At 37.0% G+C, this 20,485-nt stretch overlaps 1 protein-coding gene across 4 annotated transcripts in view; it reads right to left on the bottom strand.

Annotated features, from left to right (window-relative positions):
- Window positions 1-20,485, bottom strand: part of SOX6 (SRY-box transcription factor 6) — a 252,853-nt gene that overhangs the window by 190,071 nt on the left and 42,297 nt on the right. For all 4 annotated transcript variants that reach the window (XM_057369294.1, XM_057369296.1, XM_057369295.1 and 1 more), the window contains exon 3: window positions 16,163-16,373. In XM_057369294.1, coding sequence (XP_057225277.1) covers window positions 16,163-16,373 — 211 coding nt within the window. The remainder of the gene's footprint in view (window positions 1-16,162; window positions 16,374-20,485) is intronic.

Genomic DNA, 20,485 nt, shown 5'->3' with positions numbered 1-20,485 from the left:
TTACTGTTATCTTTCCCTCTTCTTTTCTCTTTTTGTGTTCTTTTTTTCTTTTCCTTTCTGGCAGCATATCAGGAAACATGCAGTGGAATAATATCCCACACTCTCTTCCCAGAGGAAAAGACACATGCATCTCAAAGGATGCAAGCATGCAATGCTACCTTGGTACCTTAAAATGGAATATCCAACTGGTGTTCCATCTGTCAGCTGCAAGACAGCAACAGGTAACCAGAGGTAATATTTTTATTACTCATATTAAATTGATTTCACTTAGGAGTGTAACTGTGCAGRTTTCCCCTTACAGAAAAGAATCAAGAAAAGGTAGGCAAACCAAGCAATTCGTTCAGGTTAAAATTGCATTTTTCTGATTTGTAGAAGGATGTTTGTCCATCTTTTAATAATAATGGAAATATTTTATAGTAAGGGATATAGAAGAGCTACAAAAAAAACCCAGAACAGATGAGAAGGTTGAGCCAGTTTGAAACTGGTGAATGCCAAAGGCCACCACTCTTACTGACTTGCAAACAATGCAATCACAAATGAAATTTCCACTAAAACCTCTAACCACTTTTTTATTTATTGGGTACTTCTGCGATAGACATACCACGGTATCTAAAATAGTATGTTACAGAAAAAAAACTAGAGACCCTCTATTCTTTAAATGTATTTAATTCTGATATAACTCCATTAGTGGCCTCATTTTAAGTGAACTGCAGTAGCATGAACTAAGCTGCATCTAAGAAATTTCAAATGTGTGTTCACCCTCTTAACAAAGATCATTCACAATTTGTGTTCTATCATTTATTTCAAATGTCACTATAACTTATTAATTACACTTACTCACCATTGCCTACCAATTTCTCATTTATTTGGAAATACCTACCCATTTCTACCAATTACTCCTAACCACTTCTCAAAAGAAAACTGGTAAGTGGAAAAATAATTTTATATAATGACAGGTACAAAGAGCATAATGTGTATTACAGTCTAATGTCCTGCTCACTGACTCCTTAAGTAGGAAAAATGTWGAGAAATTTTAATTTCAGCACACACACCTCTGAATTTCTAACAACAGCAAAACTTCTAGGAATGATTTTGAGTTTTCCTGGAAGAAGGACTCATACATGAAGTTCTAAATGTCTAATCAAGATAGCAAATTTTGGGTATTTTTCATCACATAAAATTATTCCACTCTGTTTTAAGGTAGTCTTGATTCTAAGTAAGAAAMTCCAGCAGTGCTGATCTAATATCCTTATGTACTGGGGAAAATGTTTTTGTTTACATTCATATAAAAGGGAARGAAAAGCACACTGCTTATTAATATCTACTGAGTTGTTTAAGAGGATTTTTAAGATACAAGTTAAAAGAATTTCATAATTCCAATTTCTCCTTTTCATTTAATAGTAGACATTCATTAAGACCCACACACTGTAATAAATTATAATAATTTCAAACAAGAATTAAATTACTAGGTACCTAGTGAAAGAGCCATTTTTTCTTAGGTACCCTGTAATCTAACTGTCAGATTTAAAATCTATTCCCAATCAACTCTTCACAACATTCACATTTATTCATCTATGCTAAATTAATAAAAGGTGTGAATAATACTGACAAAATTGATCATTATTGTTCATGTAGATTTAGAAAATTATAAGGTAATCTAAAATATAAAAGGAATTGAGGGAAACTATTACAGTTCTTATAAATAAATTCATCCTTTGCTATCTTTTTTTAAATCAGGAAAAATCTTGAACAAGAATTTATTGAGATTGACTAGCAAAGCTATTTAATAAATTGCACATTTCAGAATGGAACTGTTTTTATTTCAAAAACTATTAAAAGTTGATGGTGACTCTAATGAACACGAGAGTTCACCCCAAATCTTAAAAAATAGTGTTGAAATACAAAAAAAAGCTACCCAATGTCAGATTGAATGCAAATTTTTTTGAGGTTGAGCCTAAGGTATGCCAAGCGCTTTTCACGTGGACCTGAGTGAGATCAGGTAACACGGGAGTGAACTGGAATTGGGGTCACCCCCATTGGAATCCAGACGTGAGAGAATTCCCCAACTCTGTAAAACAACAGGGAGCACCCTCCCCTTTACCTGCATGGATGGATGGACGAAGGGAAAGCATTCTCTAAGGAAGGTGTTAAAGGTGTTGCACGACCATCTTTCCTTACAAACAGCCTTACCAGCACCCAGAAGGACCCGCTGGATGTTACTCCTGCTCTGGCAAAACCAGAGGCAATGTCTGTATCAGCCTCTCCTGTCCTTTGCACATTTGCAGTAATTCCTGCCATCTAACCTCGCTGACCCTCTCCCCCCTGACGGGGATCCCTGCAGATAAAGTAAAGCATGTCAACATCTGTTCCCATTCACACCGATTTTAATTTACAAAAAGAGCTTTGCTATTTTCAGAGCAGGCTCCAGAGCACAATGACAGATTTAAGGCCTTTAATGGGGTTGCGTTTTGAGTGTGTCAGCGTTTCAGACTCACCAGGACTTGATTCTGAGAGGCTGCACCAAAGGAAGCTGCGGGGGTTTGCAAAGCCACAGAAGGGCTGTTCTCCTTGCTACCGTGTTATTTACCTATAAACCAGCTGGCAAWGTTTTATGTCCTTAACAAACCCCTGCATTTGCTGCTTTGACCAGAAATTGGAGATCCGGAGCACTGGGGCTACAATTCCTTCCCTTCCCATTTTTGCTCTGCGCATTCCTCCCGCCACCACACACCTTTCTGAAGCTCAGCATGTATTACTGGGGGAATGTTTTCCAAACTGCTTTCTCATGACAAAGCTCTGTTCTTAATGACTTTTGAACCCACTTCTTTTTGTGAAAGCATAACCAGGCCAAAGCACTGTGTGCTTTAGGGGTTTGGTGGATTTTTAARAAAACAAACACTGTCCTTTGTCTCTCCTGCTCTGATACATTACAAATAYGGCAATAAGTAACCATCATTTTTCCAAAGTTCTTTTAACTGGGTGTTATTTATCAATTATCCTTGTGAATCTAAAGAACTTAAKTCATCCCACCAGAAATCTGCAGAGCACACAGACTGAGGATCGCAGCAGTACAAAAACAATTCACAGAGTTTCAGGGAATTCCTAGTGACTCAAACTATTTTTTAACATCCCCTCAAGAGGGTTTAGAGGATTTTTAAAAGATATACAATATGAAGGACAACTTGGAGAAACAATGCACAAGTTGTGTTGTAATCACAGAACAGCTAAGAACATGAGCAGCTGAGCAGAAGGAAGATGGGCAGTGGAATGCCATACAGTAATCAGCACTGTTGACTAATCAGAATTTGAGACACTAGAAGGTAATAAGGGTATTATAAAGAATGGCTTATTGAAGGAGCAGCTGTTTATGTGTAGCTCACTGTTTAAATGAATTCCACTAGATTGCCATGGTATGTTTTGGTTTAAAAAAAAAAAAAGTTTTACTCCAAAAAGGAAAATAAAAAAAAAAAAAAAAAAAAGAAAAAAAAAAAAAAGGAAAAAGACATATCAGGAAGGTCAAGCACAAGGGAGTAAATATCTGGGTATCATGACCACGAGTACATAAATAGAAGCAGTTTCTCTAGGTACTGGGAACCTCTAAAAATGACATAAATTCAGTGGCCCTGGAAGTTACAAAAGAATATTCATTACTTAGGCAAAGCTTAAATGTCATCTTTGTTAGCCTCAACCACTGAGCGTTGTTGCCATGGGCACAAGAGCTGAGGTGGTTATGGAGGGTAATAGACAAAGAGGAAAAAACCAAGGGAAAGTATCACTAAAACTAACTACAGAGCCATTTTAAGAMATTTATATTTGCATCAGCAGCCAATAAACACAATAAATAAATTCAACCTCATTTACAAAAAAAAAAGCCAATTTTAATATCCCTCCCCATAAACATAATAATAAAATAGTGCTATGATCTCAACTAGGAAAATCTAATTAAATAATGCAAAAAGGCCAAAAATAGAAAAATATTCAAAATCACACAAGAGAAAGCAACAACTCACCATAATTCTCAGACAATAATCATTTTCAAATTTTTGTGCCATAGGATTGTTCAACAGTTTTTTTGTTTGCTTGTTTCTTTTCAAAAACCAAGTTACAGTTTTGCTTTTGAAAATATCTTTGAAGAGTTGGGAGCAGGAAGGAGACTGCCTAATTGTAGTGGAAATTTATCATAATCCATTATTTAAAATATTCTACTTTGGACAGCAAGGGCTTGGTAATATTTAAAAGCAGTCAGCAAGAAGTGGAAACTCTGGTATCTTTTGTAACAGTTCACATGTCAGACTGGCAAAGTGCCCACAGTGTACGGCAGAAAAATCTATTTAATGTCTGCCCCACAAGGCGACATGAGGCTTGATTGGCAGAAAGCAGAGAGTGGCTTTTGATCATGTGTCCTAACAAGCAGTTCCAGCTCCTGTCTCTTCGGCTGAGCGGCTCCACATTACCTATTCAAACAGAAGTGACAGGCCACTGCACTACTCTTTGGCTCTAGTCTCACGCAGTGGGAGCTATGCTGGAGACAGAGCCACTGATTAAATATATCACTTTTTCAAGACAAGCAGGTTGTCTGAATCAAAGTTGGACAGAATAGACTCAACATTATTAAAAGAGGATATAAAACTGGAGTTGAGTGATGTTAGGCCAGTGTGTACAGCCTCAGGGATTCACAGACTGACAAAGGGAATAAGGAGCAGCAGAACTCATAAAGCAGGGTCAGAAATTAGCTGTGACACCTTGGCCATTTTCCCATCACTTCAGGGCCACTGTGTTTTAAATCCTGTAGTCTCTTTTTTGGCCTTTTTTTAATGATTTTCTGTGCGGAAAGGAGGAAGGGGGGTGTAAAAATGGTTAACTAGCAAAAGTTGCAAATGCAGTTTTACAATTAGATATAAAACATTAGCCACATTTTGCCAGCTAATATACAGTGTTTTCTAATTAGATTGTGGCTTTTTTCCTTGTATTCTCATCAGCCAAATTATTGTCATCAAATAATTTGTTGATACAGCACTGGCTACCCTTGCTCTAAGGAATAACCGAAAGCTGGGGAAAATGACTGAATAGAGATGCTTATTACATTGCCTTGTTAGTTCATTAACAAATTGGTTTGATTTTTGAGGTCATATGTCTGGCCACTGTCTGTTGTGTTACCTGATACACAGACACAAAAGGGCAACAGACACGATTCTTTGTCTAGTTATTATATCACAGAAACACCAGATACACTGAAACCTAGTGGAACCAATGCTCCAACTAAATTTTTAATTACAAGTATAACTGCAGATGTAACAAAACCTATTAACGAAGCTGCAACAGCCCCATTTAAACAGCTAAAAACACAAACAGTCCACAGGGGAAAGAGGCTGAAGAAAAAGAAGCTTATTTTACTTAGCGACGCGTGTGGATGCCAGATCTATAAAATTCTTTCTGGGCTATTCAAATTTCTGTAAAAAAATATTTAAATTATGATACTAAATCTTGACAGATTTTTTCCAGAACTACTGCTGCAGTAATTCTGTTGAAATTAATAGAGTCACCTCAGGAATAAACTTGGTTCAATATTTATTTTTCACCACGGCAAGTTTCTCTGACATTTTAACAAACCTCTGCCCGATGTGTTAGTTTTTGTTTCACTGTAAATATTTAAAAGTAATCTGCTTGTTACATATTTAAGATACGATAAGGACTCCTAAGACCTACACTGAGAAGCAGAGCTGTTTTAAATATTGAATATGCAGGTAAATTTTAAGATAGAGCAGAAAGAGCTGAATCCTGTCCTCATGCATATCCTGTAACACACACAGCACAGCTATAAATGCAAACAGAATTCATTCTTAAGGTGGTGCTGCACTAAGAAATTCAGCAYAGAGCCCTTAATGTTTTTGGTGCCACTGCAGGCTCTCTAGGCTGTAGTGTTCAGACTTCTTCCAGATGGGTGAGAGAGCCTGCTCGCTTCAACATTTTCAAACAAATAAAAGACAGAAGAGTATTCAAGATGGGTTTTTTTAGGTTCAGTGAAGATCGTGATTTACCGTAGAGGGTGATGTCACATCAAGTTCTTTAAGAAATGTGAGCAGGCAGCAGTGCATTTTAGCTCCATGTCAAAATAAGGCAAACGGTTATGTAAAGCATTAAGTGAAGCAGTTAACAAAAAGGAAGATGAAAATAAACAGCCATTCATACACAGGGCACCGTGCCCAGGAACTCTGGGCACCTATGTAAGTAAAACTAAAAATATATTATGATTAATAAAAGAAAACAGCCATTAGATCCATTCCAAAATGCTAGGCTGTAGAACAAGACATTTTGGCACAGCTTTGCTGATTGGCAGCCCATGTTAAAGACAGACCCAAGACTGCAAGAGAGGGAGCGCTGCTAGTCAGGACAGAGCAATGCTAACAGGAGCTCTCTGCAGATGTTTACACAGTACTTGCCCTCAAGACTATATTTAACAAGGACTGTTGCGGCTTTTTTCAGCAATATCACAATCTGAACTTCACAAAAACACCGCCACTTCTTTATGTTATTAAAGCAGGACAGAAGAGGGTGGATTTTGACACATTAACAACTGCTTTGTTTTGGAGATCAACATGCCAACGAGCAAATAAGGAAGAAGCCTGGCTACGAACAGGAATTGAAGGATTCCTCACAATCCAAAATATGCTTGTGAAGCACAGACATATGTAGTTATGAGCACTGAACTATGTTTTTATTCTTGGTTTTCGCTTTGTGCTCATCAGCTACGCACGCAGAAGTGAGAGCAGAGGCACAGGGCAAAAACTCAAACCAAGCCAGTGAGCAAGACTCAACCAGGGCTTGAGCAGACACCACTGAAGCTCAGGAAGTTCACTATAAAGCCTCTCTTGGCTTTAAAGCAGAGCTCAATTCCACAGAGCAGAAGTAGTAGCCTTAAAACAAAACATGTTTGAGASAGCTCTTAGGATGCTGTGTCCAGCTCTGGACTCCCCAAAATGAGAGAAACGTGGGACTGCAGAGAGTCCAGGAATGGGCACCAGGGCAACCGAGGGACTGGGGCATCTGGCACATGAAGAGGGGCTGAGAGCACCGGGAGGGAGCAGCTTCCAGCGGGTGATACACAAATATGTGATGGCAGGAGGAAAGACAGATCCATGCTCTCCTCAGTGATGCCCAGAGGCAAAGRGAACAAAAGGGAAAAGAGGAAATTCCCTCAAAACATAAGAAAATCCCTTCTTATCATAAGGATGATCAAACACTGRACAGGCTGTGGAGTTTACAGCCTCAGAGATGCTCAGAAAGTGGCAGGATATGGCTCTGAGCAATCTGTGGGTGACCCAGCCCTGTGCAGAGGGGTGGGAGCAGATGATTGGGAGCAAAGCTTTCCCACCTTCCCGATCTGTGATTCCATGGAACCAACAGCAAACTGAGTGCAGGACAGCACAGACAGACTGTAACAAACCCAGTAAGGGTCTTCCTCATATTGCCTGATTCACTCAAAACAAGAAAGCTGTTTTTAATGATGACATCCTAAATTTTATGATGCTGAACTGAGTAGTTCTTTGTAAAAAGGATACATTCAAAAGCCAATTTCTTCCCTCACACTGTAAAATGCTCCAGAAGATTTCCAAGTTTTTTAAGCTCAAATTCTTGCCATTGAAAATTTCAATGAAAATTGTAAAAAAATAAAAAATATATTCATGAAGAAATATTTTAAATAGAAAAAAATTAACTACTTTTTTTTTCCTCTCTAATTCCTACTCGCATTTAACAACACACAAAAGCAACACTGATCTTGACTGGATTTAGGCTCCCTGTTATTAATATTTGTTTGGGGTTAATTAGCATGGCTGAGACTAATCTTAATAATTGTTTGTTGCTTCCACTGGAGGCAGGTTTCCCTCACAAACGAAGTGGAATCTTGGAGTTTCAGACTGAAGCTCAGAGGTGAGAGTAGCTTTTCTCTCTCCACTGGATGAGCAAGACAGCCTGAGCATGCAGCTGCCTCGTGCAGCCAGGCAGCAAGTGCCTCTGTCTCTCCTGTGGCAACCAAATAAAGTTGTCAAAATTATTTTTAAATAATGATAAGGTATCTAAAGCAAATACTGTATAGAAAAATAAGGAATATATCAGCATTTAAAATGTATATGCTGCTGAGCATTTTTACTGTCATTTCTTTAAGAAAAGCAGATCTAATTAGCTGTATCTCCAAAGTGTGTACCTAGCATTTTTATTATGTGTTATAACATTTTGCTTAGAGTTGACATTTTTATTCTGACAAGCACTGTCTGGAGAGCCCTCAATAAATAATACATTTACAATTTTCAGTAAATAAGCACTGGACACAAATCGTTATCCTTACTTACAGCTGCCCCTCTCTAATAGTGCTTTTACAAGTAAGGTGACTATTCAGTCTAATGCAATACTCTCAGTGTTGGGAAGATATTTTCATTCATTACCCCAGTCACCAGCACTTTAASCACTTTTAGGCCCTGTTGCAAAACAGCAGGAATGGCAAAGCAAGTATGACCAACTGAAACTAAAGTCCATCACCAAAGAAACCTGAGGCCATTTATCCTCCAGAACCTGGAAAATACAATGGCACACAAGGTCAGCCACATTCAAGCCCTATTCCCTTGCACCCTCCTATTTAGTTCTAGTCCCTGCTATTAACCTGATCAACTACAAAATGTGTTTCAGTGGCCATTTRAAAGCATGATCTGATCATGACGTTGTTTGTGTCACAGTACATCAGAAACTAATGAAGTTTGAATTTATTTTTCTGCTGCCAAGATCATGCAACTGAGGCAACTCTCGGTGTTTTCACAGCTATTTACTCACTCAGCATTCTCTAGCACAGAGCTCATTGTCAGTTTTACCTATTCCTACTGATCTTGCCCCTTTTTACTGCCCCTAGAAAAAAGCTGGGTTTTAAAATATGCTTTTTTAATAACGTTTTTACAATATTAATAACATAAAAATAGTTTAATGATTGATAGCAGATGTTTAACCACATCTAATAAGGAGATAAAAGTATAGAGGACCATGCTGCAGAAAATTATATAAGATGGAAGCATTGAGACAATTTATCACACAATAAAAAAAATCAAATAAATTGTCTATAACAGTGGAGAGTATCAAAATTGAGGGGTTACAGTGGGATTACACAAAAAGTAAAAATGAGATTATTCCTGAAGATAAGACATTGGAAAATACATCACTGGGGAGGAAATGACTGGAAAGGTGAGTAGATGCTGGCAAAGAAGAGATTTCAGCCTTTTCCTGTATAATCTGACCTGGTCTACAGCTCAAGTTCAGAGATAATGAGAACACGTAGAACAAGTCCAAGGCACATTTGTTCCAATGAAAAGGATTTCACTCATCTCACATATTCTCAGTTGAATAAAGATGTTTCCTCAATGTAATGCAAGCATCTCAAAATGGTGAAAGCAAATACTTGCCCAAAAATAAAAAATTGTCATGGCTAGAATGGGTGCTCCAATGTCCAGAACTGACTCCTGAAATTTCAGACTCTTCCCCTATCAGGTTCAATTCTGTTTACCAACAAAAGCAATAATTATGTAGAGGTGCACAGGTACAAAGCTTCAACAAGWGAACAACCTGCATTGGCGAACCAAACCTCCGGAAAAGTAGAAGCTCCATAAAATTCCATGGATTCCATGGTAAATTTCTGATAGGACCCAAGGTCTATTTTTTCCTGACTGTGCTCAAATGGCCACCATCAGGCTCACCAGTTTCTTGCTGAGGATCCTGAACAAGAACTGAGAACAGAGGGGACATGGAAACCTCTTAGAAAACAGATAGTCTAACTAATCTATCAGCTTRTTCATGTAGATCTCATTTGCCATGATACCTATGGAAAAATCTGTACTATTCTCCATTTGTGTGCCATGAATGAATTTCAGAACCCAGAAAAGGAAAGGGAAGCTTTCAAATGTAGCATGAGACATAGTGAAAAGTSCTGAGAAATTCCTATATCCACACAGAACCTGCGAGTAATGATTAGATTCTCAAATGCTGCAGCATTGGGTAGGGCTGCCAGATAAATACAAAGATAAGGTGGAAAGATGACAATTTGTGCTAATTTCCTAAATAAAAATTGTGGGGTAGCATTTAATCACAAAATACCACTCTGAAAGGTTGAAAGGTTGTAAGAAAGTAAAAAATAAAAAATGCGTAAATTCTCAGAATGATAAATAAATATGAGAGACAAAATACTAATGACCAGACACAGTATGGTTACACAGACTAAGTCTCTCTTCACAAAAAAAAATATATATATATATATACACTGTAACATGTGTTGCATTGTAAATTTCATTAAATGAAAGTTCATTAATGGAATGAATTTCTGGCAAAAAAAAATCAAATACTCTAGATAGGATGAAAATAGGTTGCATCTTCTTTTAGTTACCAGGGAATAACCCTAGAAAACATTTTCTTTGTTGTAATGTTCCTAAAATGCTGAAAATTACTTTAGTTTAACACATTAGGGCATAGGAATTCATTGTAGACTTCAGCAAAGGAATTCATAGAAATTTTATGATCTATAACATTTCTATAAATAGAATATTTTTTCTAAAGCAGCAGCATATATTGCCATGAAAAAGAGTGACCAATGTGATTTTATCAAAATAATTGGAATTTAAAAAAAAATAAAAAGAGAAATATTAAATTGCATTTAATTATAGGGTAAGAAGATAAATAATTGAAGAAAACAGMGATTTAGGAAAATGTGCTACATATCTCTCCTCTGACTTGATCTGAGTCATCTATTTATTTTCTGGACATTTAGCTTTTGTGTTTTTATTTTGGAAGCATGTTTGGAGTTTAGAAGAAAAATTCCCTTTCTCAGATGCCACTATAAATGGCTTCTAAAAAAATAAAAATGAATGATAAAAAAAATAAAATACTAAGTATTATATCAAATATATGCATGACTAATTCTGAATTTTCTTAGCAAAAGTGCTTTTTGAGAAGAAAAGGGAAACACAGTGAGGGTGGTACCGAGCAGATATGGCAGTGTATTATTAAAGGTGATGACAGGATTTTGAAGATTTTTTTTTTCTTATCCAAAGAGTATGTTTGAAGCTGAGAGGAATGCCAGTGAACATTTGCAAATTTCATAGATATCACAAAGAAGAGAAAAGTAGCATTAACTCTTTTTTATTGATTACTTTGGATAATCCTAACACCAAAATCAAGAAACACTTTGAACGGTTTGAAATGGAGCAAAATATAGGTAAGCACCAAAAGAAGAAGGAAAAAAAAAGAATAACGAACAGAGGTCTTTAAGTGTCAAGTGCAGTAGGACAGCCAGAGATCTACATTCATCAATGGAAAATGTGGGTATACAGCCCAGCACAAAACAGATAACCCGAATTAAATCTCTGCAAAAATTCTGAAAAACGTTTAAAATCATTAACTGGCCACAAATGGTCAGCAGTTCACTTCTAGGACTGATCCAGCAAAGAGAACTCCTGAAATGTAATGTCCTCAAAGGATGTGCTTAAAACTCTGCTAAAAAATGAGTGCATCCGTGTGAGCTCTCTCTGTCCTCAGCTGTGGAAGGCTTAAAACAAAAAATACAAAATGAAAACTCTCCATTCATTTAATACAATATAATAAGAACAGATTCTTAAAAAGCAACCCGAAACAACCATAATTTAAAAAAAAAAAACTACTTTTTTTTTAAAAAAAATTTCAACCAAAATGGTTTGCCAGCATCCACCTATACAATACAGTATGTGAAAGCCTAAGTTTCTCTACTTGCCAATTAAATTAATAGGAAAAATGTGTGTTAGTGTGTGCAATATTTCAATTTACCATCCTTACTGGAATAATAGAAAATTTTACAGGGGAAATATGAATCTATTTTAAGTCTATATAATGGAAAGTGTTCAATTATTATTAACTCATGAAGCTGGAGAAAAAGAAAACCAAAATCAGAAAAACCACCACTACTGAGTAATGTGGTAAGATTTTCCCTACTGCATATAGAATTAATAATACATGTGAACCCTTAATTTTTAATTTAGATATCCATCCATATATCCACCCATAGAGAGAGAGTACAAACAGGTGCACATGACAGAGAATAGATGGAAATTTATGAATATACTACTATTTATATAGATGTTCATTATTCCACCATGCATATATAGAAATCTTTGATCTCTGAATGTTCAACTATGGTCTTTAAGGAGGAAACAAGAATGGGAAGCACTTCATAAAAAGCTTGTGCTAGAATTGTGAACCGAGCTTGACTGAAAATTGATACTGTATACATTGCTCAGAATCAAGGTCAAAAGTGAATTAGGAATCCAGGCCCTGAGTAATGAGGGCTTAGCACTTCGCAGAAATGACATGCCCAGTTTCCAGCTCAGAAGTGCCAGCTGACCTGCCAACCTAGCATTCCAGATCTGAAAGGGAGAAATCTGCTCTCCTCGCTGCAGACAAGATGTGTACCACTAATTATTGTTCCTAGAGGTTTATGATGAAGTACAGTAGGAGAGTTGTGTGGAAACCAATTCCCAGTATAGGATTCAGGCAGCCCAGGCTGTAAATGTGGCTTACAAAAGTAGCATAAGCAATATTCAAAAAGACTTTTACTTTAAGGGGATAGAAAAGAAAAGAAGCAGTTAGACCATGCTATCTAACATAAACTCTTCATTTTGCTCTCTAAAGAGCTGTAATACTTGATTGAGCTGGAAGATACTTCCAAAGAAAAAAGCCACTGAAACAATCCTTCGGCTCATAGAATAACTAAGATGAATATCCTGAAGTTATCCAAGAGGCCCTAGAGTCTAATGCTGTTGATGAAATTAGACACCTGTTCATTTCTGACCTCTTCTGTCTTATGAGAACACATGTCAGCAAAGTCTTTACATGCTCAAATTAACTCTAAATATTTGTAGCATTCTTTTCTTTTTCAATTACAGTTTTCCCATCGATTTTCTCGTTTCCAAATCATTACAAATTAAGACACAGGAATGCCTTAGTGTACAAAAAAATGCAAACACTGGACCACAATGTCAAAAAACATGTTGTTTATCCTGTAATGCCAGTAATCTTTGTTCAGACTACAAATAAAGCTAAAAACGTACCTAAGGTATATTCCTGTGTGAGGCACCCACGTTCCCAGCACCATACACAAGACATGACACTGGCTGGAGCACTATTATTAAAGAGAGATTAAAACAGCTGTACATTATGCTGAAGCACTCACTCTTCTCTTTACAAACAGACGGTCCTGGATTACAAGCAGCACTTGACCATTTAAATCACTACAACAACCAGATTTAACCAGCTGGGCCATATTCTCTTAGGCAATGCCTGTTGACCTCCTCAGTCACAGCTGCTCAGATGAAATTCTCATTAGACAACTTATTTTCAGGAGCCAAAGGACTCTGATTAAATATATCTATTTAGACACACAAAGTCTCCCAGTACATATTTCTTTTCCAATATTATRGGGTGCAACAGAGACCACAAGCAGCACATGCAAGCATAACAGACACCTAATATCTGAATGTATAGCACAAAGTATTTAAGTATTTGACCCCAACAGCCCTTATTACTCAAATTCAGATGCTACAGATGGACCAGAAAGTTACTATAGAACAATATCAAGAGACTTTTTGCTGCACTGCAATGGGGGTTAGATCTGATGAGCGGAATATTTGAGCTCCTCACTCCGCTTTTAACTCTACAATTAATTTGACATATGACTGTGTGTTAGCCCAAATCCCACAGCTACATCAGTGGTCATGGAGGTCATCCCTATAAAAGAGGCTAACATGAACTATTAAATTCTTTTAAAGGAGACATGCAGGCCTTAAAGCCCCACAGCACACAAGAGAAACACACATCTTATCCCACCTTCATTCATTAGTAAACCAATATATTATTATTCTCTCTGTTTGTTAAAAAATCAAGAGGTGTTTTTCAGTTTGGGTAAGCAATTTTGTGACAGGGCAGGACCTAGTACAAAAAGAACTCCTCAATTGCATAGGTTGCATACCATTTTAAGGAAAGAACTGCACAGAAACATATTTTAAAGGATATATATTAAAAGTGCATCATGAATGATACATGTGGGATCAGGTTATTAACAAGGTTATTTAATAGACAATGTAAAATGGCAAAACAATTTCATAATGTCAGACCACATTTCCCCAGCTGATTGTACAGAGCTAAAACAAAGTTCAGTCCTAAAACAATTGTGGCATCCACAACTTCTCTGGGCAACCTGTGCCAGTGCCTCATCACCCTCACAGCAAAGAATTGACTCCTGATATCTAATCTTAACCTAAACATGCAGATACAGTCAAATACCTCTGAAATCACAGGCAGACTTTAGAATAGTCCTCTAATATAATGTGGTCCATAAAAGGCAAGGTTATTTTATAGATCAAAAATGACCTTTATTTCACAGCTGATGAGAACATAGCACGGAAGGCTCTGACTCACAGACAGGCTTCTCTCTGCTGTGCACTCTTAAAACAACCAGTGTATACCAATACAGGAGAAGTGCAGAAAATCCTTGAGAATTCATACAAAAATAAGCTATGAAATGCTTGAATCCCTGAAGATAGATACTATGTTTAAACTTTTTGATGCACGTTTTTATTAGCACACCATCCAGTATAGTCCTGGAAAAGCCTTAGCTGCAGTGTCAATAAAATCAGCAGCAACTTGTGCACTCCCGCAGCAAGACCTTTGATTAGCATAGGGTGTCGAACGACTGCTACCGACTGCAGAAAACAACCTTGCCAAAGTAATATTTAAAATAGGTTTCCTAGCCTAACCACCAAATCAAAGAAAGCAATTTTTAAAAGAGTGATCTTTACAGATGAAAACAGACAGATGGTAGTAAAGAATCTGGGACATTCTCTCTTTAGAGATGTTTTACCAGCTTCAGAAAGGACACCTATAGAACACATTGGCATTTAACAATTACGCCAAGAAATTTGGAAGCCTACTTCCATCACTACATGATTTTATCCTATATTTAAGCATATTATTATAACAGCTTCAATTTTAATTGAAATCTACATTGCTACATGGAGCCAAGGGAACTTAAAGTGCACTGTGACCATACCATGAAATTGAGGAGTCAAMATAATTCTGAACTCATTCATATCTCAAAGAAAAAAAATTACTCACGAAGGTCTACTGCCTTGTGGCTCTGCTACATTACAAATATTCCTCCTGGGTTATTTTTAATGCCACAAAACAGAACTGGTAAAATATCTAAGAGAATCCACACAGATGCCTCCACACCTGTTTATCTATTTCAGAGCCTCATGCTCTCACAGCTTCCCAGATTCAAGGGAGCTCACAGACTACGAGGTGTTGTTGCAGAACCAAGCAAGACTTCATTCTGCTTGTCATGGGGAGACACTTTCATGGTGGGCCCTGACTGTGTGTGCACATGCACTGATAAACTCACTCTCCAATTCTGTTTGTTTCCTGCCATGACCAAAATCTTAACAAAATCATTGAAAGTATCTGAATAAGGACTGACTACATAAACTGCCTCAGCACTGAAAGATTTGTCCTCATTTTTATCTCTGTTTTAATATTTGTAACAATATCTGAGGAGACTGTTAAAGAATATATATATATTTCTTCATCTGTAATTCTAGCAATATAGGTCAGAAGTATGTACTTTTACACTTAGAACTGTTTCCTGTTCTCCTAGTTACAGATGCTGGGTCATTAAAGTGATGAAAGATGAGAATTTCTAAGGCAAAACAAACCGGCTCATGTTTTATTCATTCTTATTGTTAAAAATAAACATTTGTCTTTTAAAAGAAAAAGAACAAATACAACTGAAGAATATCCCTCACAACTCTGCAGCCAGTTAAGTATTCATCACAACCTGTCAAATAAGAGTTGAGTTTTCACCAAATCCAACATTCTTGCTTTGACTCACTACCAAGACAATTTAAAAAGTTTTTAAAAACTGGCATATTTGTCTAAAATCCCTAATRGATCTCAGACTACCATTGCTATGGAAACCTGTGAATAACTTTATCCTACTCTTTGCCAATTATCCAGTTTAATGACTCTCGATACCCAACACATCATTTATGCCATAAAAATTATAGGATCGGGAAGTGGGAAAACTATATCACTCTTATCCAATGCATACCTTCTTGTTCAGTCCTGGTCATTTCTTCTAGTTTCTTCTGCTTCAGTGTGTCCACCACATCTGCTAGGCTTCCCTTGCGGCGTTCTGGCGTTCCAAAATTAACACTGGTCATTAGCTCGCTGCGGTCACGGCCTCCTTCGTCGGGCTTGTTTGGTGAGGTAGAGGTATTTCGGAAGGAATATAGGGAACATAACTTATTATTCTCTGACTCCTGCAAAGAAACAAAAAAATGTCAAAACATGGGCTATTTCCCCTGGCAGAAGGATCTCAGGCAGTTTACAGGTGAAAGCATTATTTATTAGTCTGTAATACTAACAAGCCTGCATGTATCCTTTATAAATTGAGCATTATGATTTGAATCTCTCAGTTCACTATTTTACATAGGCAGTTTTGTCTTTAAGCCCAGTTCTCTTCAAGTTTGTAACAATCATACTTCATGCCTGATATACTCTTCATCAGGGATTTCCCTTGTCAGAAACAAGCCACTTCAACACATTTTTTCAATGAATGTGTTAAGCTTTTACATTTTTCTATAGCTCATTAAATAAGGATAAAACATATAGCACCAAGAAAGAAAGCACAGAAAAGGACAAATTATTCCTGGATAAATCCTCAGCTAATGGAAAACAGCATGAGTTTAAAACTAGAGAAAGTGTTAGGCCAACAATGACTGAGGAGCAAGGAATCCACTTCAAGTTAAATAAGGTTTAAGGTATGTGTCTACCCATGCTCATTCATTGCCCTTTAAATTAAATTTAAATTTTTCTTAAAGGACGAAGGTTATGATGCTTCTAATAAACAGAAAGAGGTGTTATTTTCAGACCAACATAGGCAAGAATGAGCAAGGAAATGAGGTTATGGCAGCACAAGTCACATATGCCGATACAATGGTAGTAACACTACATGTATCAGGTGTTATACAGTCAAAAACATAGAAGTAAAAGGGATTAATCTCTTTTGTCAATAAATAGTATTTATTTGAGCTTTTTTTTCTTTTTTTTTTTTTTTAAGCATCAAGAAGCAGTGAATAATGACAATGTTCCTTGATCTTGTGATGCCCCCCAACAGTCAAGGCCTTCCTGAACTCCTCTGGCTAAACTTGTCATTTTCCCACTCATACTTGCAACATTCACTGTCTCTCTGTTTTCACAATTTCAGCTAAAAAGAGAAGTTCTTGGATTTGTCTTCAAAAACTCAACCACAGGAATTTCTCACACACTTCTCAAWATTACTCTTCCATTTTGATTTTTAATAATGCCAGGCTAGGAGTGCTAAACATTGGGGTAAAAAACTATTGKTTTTTTTTTGTTTTGTTTTGTTTATGGTATGCCTAGAAATGTCAGTGTGTATATATTAGATCCCATGAAATACAGTTTCTTTAAAACTAAWGAGCAATAACAGCGACATTACATTTAAAAATTAAGAAATTAATTAATAATCTTGCCAAAACCATTCTTGCCATGTACAGTGTTCCCCATAACAATAATATTCCTGCTGCTTTATGAGCTGAAAATACCTATCCACGGGGTACTGAGGAAACTTGAGAAATGCCCCAGGTTAAACAAGTTTGAAGAAAGGCTCAAAAGCGTTAACCATCAGCAACAACATGAGACACAAATCTTCACTTCAGTCTGGAACAGATTAAGAAGTAGCTGTGCAGTGTAACAGGAGGAGCAACACCAACAATGAGCAAGCAGGGTAAACTCGTGGCTGGGGACTGTGCAGGAGGAGGTGGTGACACATCATCYTCGAGCACAGCAGTCTGTGAGCAGCACAGCACTGTCACAGTCACTGGAGAAGGAGGCAGCATTTGCCAGGGATGTTGCAGGTGTATTTATTCACTAAGACATGAAATTAGAAGACACCATCTCATCCCAGTGGTAGCAGCACCCCATGAATGCAGTAGGAGCAACAGAGTTTTGCAAGCACAGACAGAAAAAGAGAGGTGACATAAAATAAAATTTTTTTCTTTGTTTTTCAGCAAACAAACATTAACGAATTTTTCATTCCACCCATTTGTATTCATTGAAGAATCAAATGCCACAAAGAACAGCAATATCTTAGACCAGGTACAGACACGGATTTGTTTAGCTGCCTTTGAAATGGAAAGCTTTCATGCATTTAATTGTTTCTGAAAACTACTTTGTATTTTTCTAAAAACTTGATCTTAAAAAATGGAGATGAAAAGAGCATCTTCTAATATTTTTCAGATGTAAAGCCTGAATTTCTAGCATCCCTTTCCTCAATGAAGAGTTAATACTACATACCACCAAACTTTTGCCTTTGAAGACAACAGTATAAGAGCAATTTAGTAAATTTAAAGGAGTTTTTCCTCAAGAGATCACCTTCCTCTTAGAGTAGATGAAGCACMTCCATCAGGCTCATTGCATGGGTTTTAATACTCTCAGCAAGTATTTATTGTTTGGGCCGGAAACAAGAAGATAAGGAGAATCCATGGAGCAAGTGGGAATAAGGGAATGTTCTTCCTCCTGGTAACCACTCCTGTTCCTTGTCTGGGTGCACCCAGGGCCCATCACAATGTTCCCTTGCTGTAATGAAAGACTCCCCTGATCCTGCCCCCATCAGGCAGAACATTCACCCTTCTTTCTCTTGCCCAAAAGACTGCAAAATCCACAGTGAAGATGAGACAAATTTAAACTCCACACAAATTATGCAGATTTATGGAATGGAGGCAGAATGGCTGCCTCTGCAAGAATTAGTTGGCTTGTACAATTAATAAACTCTTCTATATTGCCAGTTTTGTGGATAATTAAAATGTAGAATAAAAATAAAACAAAAAAGTGCATTTGTAATATTCCTGGCTCTGTTTAGGCCTACAGCAGGTAGAGCAGGTTTTATTGACCTCACCTTTAATGGCTAACTAGACAGATCAAAACACAAAGGGGACAAGGGGAGTATTCCCATTATTTTTTTCTCTAGAAATTTGAATCAACTATATTTCAGAAGTTGCTACTGCAGCATTGAGCTTGTTGAAAACGAAATAAAAGTTGCAGCAAATTTATGAAGGATTTTAATTTCCCTGATGGACTTTATAACCTTTTGCAGGTTTATAACCACTTGTCATGGCATGTCAGCTTTATGTTCCAGCACTTCACCCACTACCATTGCCCAAAAGTGGACTCTCACATACATCAGATGCACATCTGGCTATCAAAAATTAATTTGCATTGACACGAGCAGCACGCAGAGACCCTCCTAATACATCCTTGGGACCCAGCTATCCTCTGAAAATAGTCTGGTGGATTGTGTGTGYGGTTTGAGACAAGATGGATATTATCTCTGCAAACTTTTTTAGTTCTCTTGATCCAATGAGTAAAATAATGTCCTGAAAAAGTCTGGAATTCAGATGAAAAAGGACCAGTATGTTTCCTAAATTGGACCAAACCCATGAATTCATGGTTAGGAAAGGAGAACTTGGTCCTTTTCAATATGAATATTATAAATAAATATTCAATAAAGACACATCTCTTATCCTTAGTAAGATTTTTGGAGCCACCTTTTACACAATGAGAAATTCCCACTCTGTTTGACCTGAAGAGAGAAAAGAAAGGATGCTATTAARGATTTTTTTCATGTATTTTCCATAGAAAGAGGAAGTAAAGACCACGGAAGAGGAAGTAAAGACAAGTGCCTAGCCAAGATCCATTCAAATGCTTTCATTCTGCAAAATCCAAATGAGAAACTCATCAGCACTCATGAAAATCCTCCATGCAAGTCACCTTTCYACAGTATCACTGACAAAAATAAGAAAATCAATAATAGAATATGACTGATATAAATATCCACTTAATGTATGTAGACACAATCTGGTGGCAAATTCATCCAGTAGCTCCATAATACACTAGACAAGTGACACGTCCCTGAATCTGCAGGTTTAAAATTCATGTATTTCTGCAAAAATGGTACTTTAAGTCTAAACTTGAAATAATGTCTTCAACACAGGACATTTCCCTTTGAAAAGCACAGTTTTCAAGGTGCTTACAAATTTCAGTGATTTTAATGTAAGGAGGGGGAAAATATGGAAAATATAAACAGATAAATAGCACCCATCTAATCTATAGATAAAAGACATATCCATAAACAGGGCATACTTCTTCAGGATCCCACCCTATMTTTGCTGGATTTCTAAGCTGTCGTCCCTACTTACACACTAAAACTGGATAATTGTAGAGCTGTTCATGCCTGTACCAGAATGCACAAGTGATCACACAGGGATTTTTGTCCACCACAGTGGATACATTTCCTGATTGGCCTCTAGCATTTGGCAAACCATAAAACTTGAAGACATCTTATCATACAAAA

This window comes from Malurus melanocephalus, unplaced genomic scaffold, assembly GCF_030028575.1.
Source record: "Malurus melanocephalus ecotype Western Australia unplaced genomic scaffold, MMel_1.1 scaffold_106, whole genome shotgun sequence".
NCBI classification, from domain to species: Eukaryota; Metazoa; Chordata; class Aves; order Passeriformes; family Maluridae; genus Malurus; species Malurus melanocephalus.
The sequence above is the reverse complement of the archived record's forward strand: the minus strand, read 5'-3'. Positions and strand labels throughout refer to the sequence as shown.